At 46.0% G+C, this 12,494-nt stretch overlaps 1 protein-coding gene across 1 annotated transcript in view; it reads right to left on the bottom strand.

Annotated features, from left to right (window-relative positions):
- adgra3 (adhesion G protein-coupled receptor A3) overlaps positions 1-12,494 on the bottom strand; it is a 75,410-nt gene that overhangs the window by 33,819 nt on the left and 29,097 nt on the right. Inside the window, exon 2 of the mRNA XM_083639628.1 lies at positions 9,114-9,185. Coding sequence (XP_083495754.1) covers positions 9,114-9,185 — 72 coding nt within the window. The remainder of the gene's footprint in view (positions 1-9,113; positions 9,186-12,494) is intronic.

Here is a 12,494-nt window from a genome sequence, read left to right on the forward strand (position 1 = left end):
CCCCTAATAGTGAGGCTGTTATTTGCTGCACAATGAACGAACACACAGTGGAAATGGACGGTACACACGCCCTCCTTGTCCCATGGGCCCAGTAAGCAGACCCAAATCAATCATCACCACACAGTGACATTGATGACCTGGCCCCTGGGGACCTCTCTTCCTCTCATCATTCTCTCTCATACACACAGAAACACACACACACACACACACACACACACACACACACACACACACCTACCTCCCCCAGGAGGTTCAAAGGCTTGCGGTCACAGAATACCTGCGGCGCTCACCTGCACTGGCACTGCCTAGTCACTCATTACACTGTGGGTTCAGGGGGGGCTCGCTAGTCGCCACCTGAGCCCACACAAAGGCCCCTGGGTAACTCTGTCCGTTTGATGTGAAGGAGCTGTCATCTGGAGGTGGGTGGGTGGGAGGAGGGGGGGCGGGGGCGGGGCTACGGATAGGTCATAGACCAAAAAAACGATTACTAGTTAGCGGGATAGCTTTTGATGTGCGCTAGAAGAACTGCCTTGCCTGTATAGGAGTGTTGACAGAGAAATGAAAGAGTGGGGGGGGGGGGGGGCGCGAGAGACAAAGGAATCAGACTTAGCCTTATGATAAAGCAAGGGAAAAGGCTGATATAAGCCCTGATACTGTGTGGTATGTGTGTATCTGGAGGGGAGGGGAGGGGGGGGGGGTCTACTAATTTGCTTGTCGCTGAGGCCACTTAAAATCCCTACATTGAAAGCAAACAGCAGAGATATATGGCTCGATCAGTGTTGCCCAGATTCTGACATATTTATTACTCATTTATGTTGACACAACATGAGGACTACGTTTGCTGAATTCAAACTAAATATCAACTACTGGCTTTAACCCACGTTACGTTAAGACGACATAAGGTGCCCTCCACAAAAGCATTCTGAAACCTATAGGTGCGTTTGAAACAACCTCCTAAAACCTGAGGGATAGATGCCGAAAGGGTTAACGACGCAGATGCTGCATCAGGTCTTAACTGGGTTAAGGAACTAACTAACATTGAGACATAGATTAGAAGAACTAATAATGGCCACACATTAAACTTGTCTGCCAACTTGAGAAAGAAATGCAAAATGCCACTTGACAGTGGTCGTATATTAAGAGCTCATACTGAGGGCAAAATGTCACATGTGACTCAATTAAAAAATAAATGCAATACTGTTACCAACCAACCAAACAAACAACCATTTGAAGCATTTGGGGGAATGCCGACTTCAACTGGCAACAAAATCTGTCTTGTAACTTTAGTAGCAATGCCTTGAGCCTTGTGCCAACTAGGCAGGACGGGTGCCAGCCAAAAGTCACATGTCAACAAGACGTCAGTGCCACGCCCACGGCACAGCACAGCCAAGGCTCAACAATTCAGAATTGTTCTGGGCTTATTTCAATCTCTACTTGAGTGACATATTTACAATCCCCCCCCCCCCCCCCAATTGTCCATATTGCATACTCGACCTTCCATTAATAATTTCCCCATAATCTCATAATCCTAATAATTCCCCTAATTCAGTCTGTGTGTGGGAGAGGTCAAATATTTGTTAAGACGACTGCAGCAGCAGCATTCTTGTAAGAGAATAAAGGTAACTTTAGTCTTTAATTAAGAGGCTTGGTGGAATCTCCAGTGCACGACGCACGCCTGTCAAATCACCAGTCAATGTCAATCATGATCAGCCAAAGCATGATCACGATTGTCTGTGTTGCACGACCCCATTTACACCTGGTTTTTAAATGTGACCTGTATCCGGATAAGTTATCTGGATGTTATCTGGATAAGGAAAAATGCATGCTGCTAATGCAAGGTGTCAAATGCATCGTGATCAGGAATGGACGTGATCAGAACTTCCGGACCACATCTGGAGGTAGTCTGGCTCACATTGTGTTCAGAACTTTTACACCCCATTTACACCTGGTTTTTGAATGCGACCATTATCCAGATAACTTATCCGGATACAGGTTGCATTTAAAAACCATGTGTAAATGTTGGTTTCTGCATGTAGTTTTCCCCGTTCATTCGCTGCGAATAGAAGTAGAGAGAGCAGTAATGATAGTACCGGTAATAGTGATGGTGATAGGAATAGTGACACCATGGCAAAACTGCTCCAAAGAGTTTGCCTGTGGTGTGGTGTGTGGAGAGACACCAACTGATTCAATTCAAAGTTACTCATCATCTTCACTATTCTAAGCATAAGTTGCACAAGTTCTTCCCCTCTGTCTCGCCACTGTGTGACTGGTGTCGGAGGGCTAATGTACACCGCCTCCGGAACAGATGAGGTACGGCTGCGAACAGACCCACACTCATGTCATCTGTCAGACGGATGCGTGATCCCACAAAAATAGAACGGGTGCGTAATCTTTCCGTACCGCACGCATCGCCCACCAATTAACATGGGCGAGAGTCGATCCGTCGGTTTTACCGGATCCGCAACGCACCCGTAACGCAACTGGTGTACATTGCCTGTTAGGCCTACAAAATAACCCTTCAACCGGAGGCGGAGCTCGCCATCTTCGGCTGCTCGGGGACGTCTTTGGGCTTCCCCGCGGCTGTGCAGCGGTCTCTGACACTGTTGCCAAAAGATGTATTCTGGGAGAGTGGAGGTCCCCTTCTTCGCCTTCTTTCCGAATGTGGCTGACGAACATGATCTCGGTTATTCACCTTATTCTTTGCCCATACAAGGACGCTTCTGCATGACGTCATTTCGTAATCGTCTTTCCGGTTTTAAACACGGAAGTAGAGTACGCCTACCGCAGTCATTTAGACTTGCCAAAAAGCTGTTTTCAAGCTAAAAAAAAACCCAAACTGTTTTAAAGTTTTAATATTTGTCGGGTGAGAACGTAACATATGTGACCAGTTCATCAGAATAACGCCTATTGGAAATCTTTAACGAGCAGCGAGGACCGGGAGTGCTGACTGTGCTGACACCCGGTCGGACTAGCTATCTGTCAAACCCTACTGTAGTTAGGCTACTGGCAGTGAGAAAACACTGTCGACGTGCTTTTGTAACTAACGTTAAATGCCGACCGGGTACAGCCATCGGCTCCTCGCAGCAGTAACGTTATTAACATGTAACTGAAGTTGGCCGCAGTGTAGCTTAATTCTGAATGTTGCCAAACTTCATTCATACTGATGTTTTATTTTGAAAATGGCCACCAACTAGCGCTGAACCGGAAGAACAAATACGTTGCGTCGAACGCTGAAGAGAGAAAAAGTGGGCGTGGTGAATAAGGTGAATAAGGATGGGAGGCTCAGATCCCTGAGAACTATTTCACTTAAAAAGTTTCAAACTATTTGGGACCGGTTTCTAGCGTACCTCGACAAGGTTGGGGGCAATGGGTGACCTGCCCGGCTGGTTCCTATTGGACGCCTCGCGTGGGAGCCCATGCACAACGTGTCTTACAAGCACATAAGCACCTTATATGGACGCTAGCACATTATAATAACTGTTGATATTATAATGTACGTTTCTCTTTGTTTTCCTTTCCTGTGTCTGAGCTTGTCTGTATGTTTTGTTCATATATTGATCAAATTTAAAACAAAATAAATAAATAAAAGATGGAGGGAAGTTAAACATTGCTCATTTGCATATATATTACCGATTTTGGAATGATACAAAGCTGGTTGAAAAGTGGCCCTTTAACTTGAAGTTACTGGCTAAAAACAAAAGTCCACTCCGAGTCCCAGAACTCTGTTTGAACTTGGCCCAAATCCGAGCTTGGTTTTGGAGCGGTCGCCATTTTGTGAGGGCACATGATCCGAAAGTGTTGTTGTTCAGCACAAAAGTAAGGAGGTGTGTGTGGCATTAACTTCAGATTAACCAAAGTGAACGTTCTGCTCCGAGTTGTTTTTTTGGAGTTCTTTTCTTTTTATATGGAGGATTCCTGGCATGAGGGTGAAAACTCCCACTGTGGAGAGAGAAACCCAACCCATGAAACAAGCCCCCAGTCTGGAACAAAATGATGGATGGCTCCTTCTCAACACATCACAAGCCCTACTGAACCCATCGTTTGCTCTGCCAAATCTCTCTTAATCGCACTGGCAAAACAAAGAAGAGTCTAGTTGTCAACAACAGATATTTATCTTTCGTCTGAAATCTCTCCCATTCAAAAGGTGTAATCCAGAAAAGCATCCCAGTGTTACAATTTACATTTCAAACTAGCTAAGTTCAATGGGTGGGAATCACCAGATGCACAATACAATATAGTACTGCGATATGTTGTGATTTATTACCGTTTTTCAACTGCAAATGATGTCCCCAAATGAGAAAAACTTTGTCAACATCTGTTTAATATAATGAGATAAAGTTTCCAGTCTGTTCATCTCACTTCAATCATTTTTATTACAGCAAAATAGGATTGTCAAGCAGACGGACTGACCAACACTGTCATAAATGTTGCATGCACTTGACATTTTGTGTAATAAAATACCCCAATACCTGGCACTCGATACGATATATTGCCGACAAAATATCGCGACACTATGCTGTATCGATCCCCCCCCCAACCCTACTAAGTTCTGCACATGTACTTTGAGTATAGCACCATTTGTGAACAGATACGATCAACTCTGTAGAACTAGAAACTACCCACTAGAGCAGTTCGTTATCCTATCTCCATTTTGCATAATGCATCCCTCCACAGTGGTGGCTTTGGGAAAGCATTAGCATGTGATGCTAGCTAGCCTAGCTTTGGTTCATACTTCTGTGAAGAAGAGAGCGATCATGGGGATTCTGCTGGGTTTATTTCCAAGCAGGGACACCTTAGGACCCGACAAAACACAGCGGCCTCCACAGTTACTCTGCAATTTCACGCGGAGCGCCGGATGGCTCTAATCGATTCTCCCCCCCCCCTCCCTGCAGCGTCTCAGTGTTCACAGCTGCACACAGCAGCCAGCCCCAAAGCACGGAGACCTGCTTTGTTGACCGTGGACTAAAGAAGAAGCTGAGAAGCCGGGAACAGAGGGGGGAAGGAGGGGCCAAAGGCAAGATGGAGCCCCTCGGTGCATTCAGACACACTCAGGCAACAAATTCTGTTTTTCCCCAGAGTTTGAGGAGAGAAAGAAAGTGTGATGGAGGGAGGGAGGGAGGGAGGGAGTGTATGGGAACAGCTTCTGGATGCAGTCAAGCTGGCATTGGGTGTGTGTGTGTGTGTGTGTGTGTGCGTGTGCGCGCGCACACGTGCGTGTGAATTGCACTGCCGACACCTCTGGCCTTGGCTTGGCCTCATTACAATGACAAAGCAGGCAAGCAGGCTCGCTTCAGTGGACGAGGGTGGAGAGGAGAGGAGAGGGGAGAGGAGAGAAGGGGATAGCGGAGGAGAGAAGGGGAGAGCGGAGGAGAGGAGGGGAGAGCGGAGGAGAGGAGGGGAGAGGAGAGCAGAGGAGAGGAGGGGAGAGGAGAGAAGGGGAGAGTGGAGGAGAGGAGGGGAGATGAGTGGAGAGGAGGGGAGAGCGGAGGAGAGGAGGGGAGAGGAGAGGAGTGGAGAGCGGAGGAGAGGAGGGGAGAGCGGAGGAGAGGAGGGGAGAGGAGGGGAGAGGAGAGGAGGGGAGGGGAGAGGAGAGAAGGGGAGAGTGGAGGAGAGGCGTGGAGAGGAGTGGAGGGGAGAGCGGAGGAGAGAGGAGAGCAGAGGAGAGGACAGAAGGGAAGGGGAGAGCAGAGGAGAGGAGAGGAGAGGAGGGGAGAGAAGGGGAGAGTGGAGGAGAGGAGGGGAGAGCGGAGGAGAGCAGAGGAGAGGAGGGGAGAGGAGAGAAGGGGAGAGTGGAGGAGAGGAGTGGAGGGGAGAGGAGGAGAGGAGAGGAGAGGAGGATGGGAGTGGAGAGGAGAGGAGAGGAGTGGAGAGCGGAGGAGGGGAGGGGAGATGAGAGGAGAGCAGAGGAGGTGAGAGCAGAGGAGATGAGAGGAGAGGAGTGGAGGGGAGAAAAGGGGAGAGCAGAGGGGAGGAGTGGAGAGCAGAGCAGAGGAGTGGAGCAGAGGAGTGGGGCGGGGTTTGCCAGGCACAATGGGAGCAGCTTTGGAAGGTAAACCTGCCTGCAGTGACTGTGGATAGAAGCTAGTAGGACAGGCAGAGCAGAGTGTACGGGCCAATCGTTCAAACAAAGCACAGAAGCGCCTTAAAGGCTTCTTTGACGTTCGAGAGATCAAAGCTTTCTTTTTTTTTTGCACTTGTGGATTCAGCACACAGACTTCTGTTGATCCTGTGGGCCTCCGCTCTGAAAACTACTGCAACATCTGACCCAATTCAGGAGCCCAGAGGGCATTCTCCTGCAACAACAACAATAATAATCCACAAACTATCTAGGAGCGGGCAGATGAATGTCTTATATTATATGGCAGTGAACATGAGGACAGCCATGCAGGCCAAGTTCACACAACTAAAAACCACAAACTGCCACCACAAGACGAGAGAAACATTGGCATAAAGAAATAATAGCGCACCTGTTTTATTCTGAGGAGGATGTACATAATCAAGTGCAGATTGGCAATATAAATATGCAATATCACAACTTCTACAAAGAACACTCAAAGGAGGGTTTTGAGTACAAGATAAGGTGGCTCAATGAGACGATGGAAAAGTGTGTATGTGTTGGGTATGTGTGAGGGATTTATTATTATTATTATTTCTACGTAGCCTATTTTGTGAATATGTAGATCCACAAGCATTCCACTGCATATTTGTACTTCTATCTTCAACTACATGCCAATGGTTTCCAAACTGATAGCAGAGTGCTACGTGTAGGCTGCTTGCCACTGACTGCTGGCCTTTTTGAATAGGACCTGGAAACATGTCGGGGGAAACGTGCTCTTAGAATTCCATACCAATGGCGTCATGTGTTATTGTAGCCTTGGGTAAAAGCAAGGCCATTAACGGCGTGGTTATTTTATCTGCGTGAGGCCATTCCGGAGTGATAAATCACCCACGGGTATGCTTCGGCCCAGAGCCATTTCCCTGAAATCTGGTGGGAAAACGTGGGCGATGAGACTCCAAACCCCAGAGTGAGAGTCGCATGGCATCTCCACGGCTCACGCGATCCTCCCATAGTGCATTGCATTCAATATTGAAAGCACATACCCCCGCTACCCCAATAGAGAGCCAAAGTGAACGACACTTCCATGCTTTTAGTTTTCTCCCTGTACCAGCGTGTACATAATATATGTACATGTATATGTTACTCTTTTGATCCCGTTTGAATTGTGCCACAGGGTACACATTTGACATTTTGTCAATTTAAAAGATAACAACTATGTCTATGCATGTCAAGAAAGTCGCAGTTTGTCCTGAAACTGAAATGTAAGGTTTAGTTTTGTCAATCAACTACATCCTCGTGTCGCACATATTCACCCTCTACTCTCCTCTTCTTTCTTCTTCTTCTACACAAGATTTACAACAGTAACGATAAAACAACTGTAGCCTGGCTGTCAGGGATGGGCTGCCCACAAAGTAAACACCTCATTCACAAATCTCGCTCCATTCTATCCGAGACGAGTGACATGGTTGAGGATTCTGAGTTTTGCTCCTTTTGAAGAAGGCAGCAGCACCCATCCCCCGAATCCTCGCTCTCCTGTCTGTTGAGAGAGCATTGACCAGGCGGACAACAGCCAGCCCTGGGGGGGGGATATACCTATAATTAGCCTTTTCTAGTGCCGTCCGCAGCATGGCCGTCTGCCACGACCTCATATTCTTAACTGCTGGCTAAGTGCTGCGTGGATGCCTGCTCATTTTCGATGACCTGGATGTTCCGCTGGCATGAAGCCAATGTGTGTTTTACAAAGCTCCGCCTCCACAAGCGCAGCCTTCAACTCCACAAGCGCAGCCTTCACTCACGGCGTGATGGATAGATCCCTGCTAATGCACTGGTTAGGTGTCACATGAAATACAGCCTGGCCGCCTGGCATCAACATCAGGTTCTGCCATTGGAAAGGTCTATTGCTGATTTTTCACGGACGCGCATAAACCGTACATATCTGCTTAGTGGAACACTGCACGAAAACTAGGGCTGTCAAACGATAAATTTTATTAATCGCGATTAATCTTGCGATTAAATATAGTTATTCGTGACTAATCGCATCTTTGTATCGCATGTTTAAAATGCCATTATTTTGCATTTCAAAGCATTTTGAATTAGATATTAATCATTCTTACCAGTGTGTCATGATTGGGAATCAAATGAATGCAAATAAATGTACTTTGTGATCTTGAATTTTAGATTTATTTTCAATTCAATAGAAGTGGAATGTAGACAGGAGGTGACAATGTCTACAAAATATATCTAGAACCGATACTTCCGGCGGCGGCGCTGTGGAGCAGTCGAAACCCAAAATGACACAGCCGAAGAAGGCTCTGTCTGAGCTAAAAACTTTGGCACTTCCATGTGAATAATGGCTCGGTATTGGAAACTGTGTATTGATAACTTGTATATCGCGTGAAGCCATTGGAGCCGACCTCCCAGTGGTTAGAGGACCCGCGCATCCAAGACTCTGAAGGAAGAATGATTTGATGAGTCTCGCGCTAGCTAGCTGGCTGCTAGCTACTTTTAGGTGATCGCTCGCCTCAAACTCGATGTACTTCGGTGATATTTTAATTCCGTTTTACACAAGGTGCAAACTACGGCTCTTGACTTGTCCACTGTGCCATTTGGGGAGTTTTTTCAAGTAAAACGAGCCATTTAGAAGCGTATTGCTGTCGTTCTCTTCCATGCCTGCACAAGCAAGAGACAGGAAACCGAACGGCTTGACTACAAGTACGGGTGCGACGAAGCGACAAAATAGCGGCATGCGATTAACGTGATAAAAAAAAAAAAAACGCGTTATGGTGGGCCCTTAATCGCATCGCGATTAACGCGTTAACGCTGACAGCCCTAATGAAAACGTTCAAATCCATCCTATTCCTCAGATTAGCGTGTGAATCCTATTCAAAGCAGAGATGTCATTCCCCCATCTTGACATTGTCCTTTCAGACGTATTCAAAACGATGCCAATGCGCGAGCAAAGACATGACTGCGTGTGTCATGTGTGAACTATGATACAGTGCTTCTCGTGCAAATAACTTTTCGGGAAAATAAAATAACAGTGATATATACTCACAATCTTTCCAATGTGGACAATCCAATGAAGGATCCATTCTTCAGTTCTTGAATCTTGTTGTTGCTTAGAATTCTGTGGAGAAAGAAAACATGTCATCAATACAAAGTAACCAAAAAAACAAAAAAGATGCAACTATTGAAACTGAACGTATAGTGTACGAGTAGTAAAACATATGTTTACTGTCTTAACATGTTAATGTAGGCTGTCTTTTCTTGCACTATATATGAACTCTTGCATGTAATTGTATGTTTCCCCGTAGTAGTGTATATAGTATTGCTCTGCACTTGTCTCAACAAGTCATATAAAATGTAAATTGAATATGTTTGGCAAATAAAAGCAATTGTCATAACACCAGCCACCAATTTCAACAAGTTGTCAGAAAAGGGACCGATTATGCTCAATTCAATTTTGGAAGTGACTTGTGTAAAATCAGGTGTCTCTTTCCACAAACAGCAGCATTGACTGTGCAGGCCAGGCAGTACTGCAACACTGCTACTTGTTATAATAGCAATATTACCGTATGTCATATCTCATGCTTTGTCCTATTTAGAGGTCATACTCTTTAATTCAAGACAGTCACAGAATGTTCCGTGCTGCCAGGAAGAGATCCGAGGAAAAACAACTTGATGATCTTCAGCAGACTGTGTTCTTTCATGTTAAATTGGTAGCATCCGAGCACTCCTCAAACAGGTCACTAAAATTGAGATGAAGTGTAGTCTTTCTGCGAAACCCCCTTGGCTTGAACGGGTAAAGGTATTATAATCTGTAAAGGTATTATAATTAGTGACACACTCCTCCCCCCCCCCAACCGCCACATAAGGTATTCATGCACTCTGGCAGTAGGGATATGTTTGATCACAGACGAGGTCAATTGAGGTTTATAGCTATGAACTTAAGCAATGTTAGATGCTTGCTCACTGCTGGATAATAGTGGGTTAGATTTGATTTACTTCACAGCCATTTCAATAGTGATACTAAGATGTTTGAGTTTGACAGTATGCCCACAGAGTTTGGCCTACCTCCTCAAATGGAGCCCGCAAAGCACATCCAACTGGCTACTTTTGTAAATATGAGATCCACAATCTTATCTAAGCAGTTACGGATTGCACTACTGTGGTGCCAAAAATAACTGTGTTACACGGTGTGCATTGTGCAATAAAATAATCCTACGCCTGAAATAGCACACAAACAGGTTTTGATTCTCTACCTCCCATTCGCAGCAAGCAACAGAAACAGATTGTTGTATCACTGATGTCATTTTAAACATTGTCCTAAAAATAGAGACCGTTGGTTTGAGACAACCTCCAAGTCCAACTGTGGATTCTCGATTACTTCGTCACCCACTAATAAACCAGGCTTTATATCAAGTGTACCCCGAGCGCTATGCACACCAGCGCAGGCATCACAAAGACAAAGCACGAGTCTGCACGACCCCTCCTCCGCCATCAGTGCCCATGTCCGTGACAGCGCCTGTCTCTCTGAGACCTGTCCCGAAAAACAAGGCATGGTAAATCAATAGCCATGTTAACTCCTGGCAGAGAACCAAGCAGGGACTTGCGGTTAGCATATGTTTTTGGCTAGCAGGGAGGGGATGTGGTGGGTGACATACATGCTAGCAGCACCCACAACCCGGGGCCAGATTGGAGTCATTATAGGGTGTTGAGGGGTTGTTTTATTATAGGGTTGGACGGCGGAGAGTCACTGGAGATTTGTTCGCTGGCGCTGCCGACCGCTTAGAGAGAGTACGCACACAAACACTTCCTGTGTTTCACGGCCTGTGTTTTGCAGGCTTCTGCACGCCTAAAAAAAACGGCAGATGTTAAAGCGTGGTGAAGTCCGAGACTGCAAACTCTATCACGGCCCGCGCACACATCTCTGATGATATAGGCAGAGACGCTGGGCCTCCCACCAAGTGATCACTCACAAAGCTCCCATTTATATGGTCGAATATTTGGCACCGCGAGGAAGACCTACGCCTATGGAGGATGATGATGATCATCATTCCGCGAAATAGGGATCGGCTCATCGTTAAGGTTTGTGTGAAATGGTACTGTGGCACTCTATATCAGCATAACTAAAATACATCTAACTTCTCTGGCTTTCTACTAAGATACAGTGCACTCCTCTTAGGACGGGTCAAATTGATCATTATAAGCGAATGATCATTAGAACAGATTTTTTTCTTTTTCTTTATTTCTCATACAGATTACCATCTAAGTTGTATATTTATTACATGAATACAGTACATATAAAGTAATGAAAGGGACAGCGCTGTTATTTAGCCTACTGAATGTTATTGACTTTAAACATCCATACAGTAAGTTAGGCCTCCAGCTGTTTCAAACACAGCAGTCTCGCGTAGACAGTCTCTCCACAGACAGACGGACAGAGATGCAGCCATCTCTCCATCTACAGACAGACTTGCACCAAGTATCGCTGCTGTATCTCGTTGGCTCATTTTTGGCAGGCCCAAAATGATCACTGTAAGCGGAGTATTGATCACTATGCGAATTAGTCAAACAGCATGTGTATAGGAATAGGAATGATTCGGGACCAAGCTTTTTGATCAATACAAGCGGTTGATCACTATAACCATGATCAGTATACGCGGATTCCACTGCATTGATATACCGGTTAGATTATACAAAGAATATAGTGCCAGTCTTTCAACACAAAAGTGTATCTTCAGTGCCTACTGCCCAGGTGGGGTATCTCGTCGTAAGGGCCTTTCTCTCTGTGTGGAGTTTGTATGTTCTCCCCGTGCTCCCCCAGGGGGTTCCTCCATATATAACCCCCCTCCCCCACACTAAAAACATGCAGAAGATCAGATCGTCATCGTCATCCGACCAGTGACGACAACATCCGAAGTTGGTCCCCGGGCGCTGTACGAGAAAGCGACCACTGCTCCTGGCCTGCCCCCCGGAGGAAAGGACATGCCTGGATGGGTTAAATGCAGAGGACACTTTTCACCAGCCACCGTCAGCATGAGTGTGTTGTGGCCGCATGCATGTATTGTGGCGTTCGTGTGACAATAAAAAGACGGGCTTGTCCGTTATGAGAGTTTTTTTTGATGAAGTTCCATACAGTGCAAAACTGCAAATCAGACTAGGGTTTCTCACAAATTGATGTGCATGATCAGTGCTTATATTCACAGGAAAAATAATGTAATTAGGTTTACAGAGTAGCTTATGAATTCAAAACAACGCTTCTAGTTGGGAATCATTCAAGTCCGGCTGCAGAAAAATACACTTGCAGCCTTGTGACTCCAAAGAATGTGAAAATAAATCCATGTAAGAGCCGAGGGTTCTCCTTCTCCTGAGAGTTCTTTGCTTGCCCTCTTCCCAACCCTCCCTCCTCCGCATGCTTTTAGCCTCCTTCACT

Source organism: Poromitra crassiceps, assembly GCF_964638095.1.
Source record: "Poromitra crassiceps genome assembly, chromosome: 7".
Taxonomy (NCBI): domain Eukaryota; kingdom Metazoa; phylum Chordata; class Actinopteri; order Beryciformes; family Melamphaidae; genus Poromitra; species Poromitra crassiceps.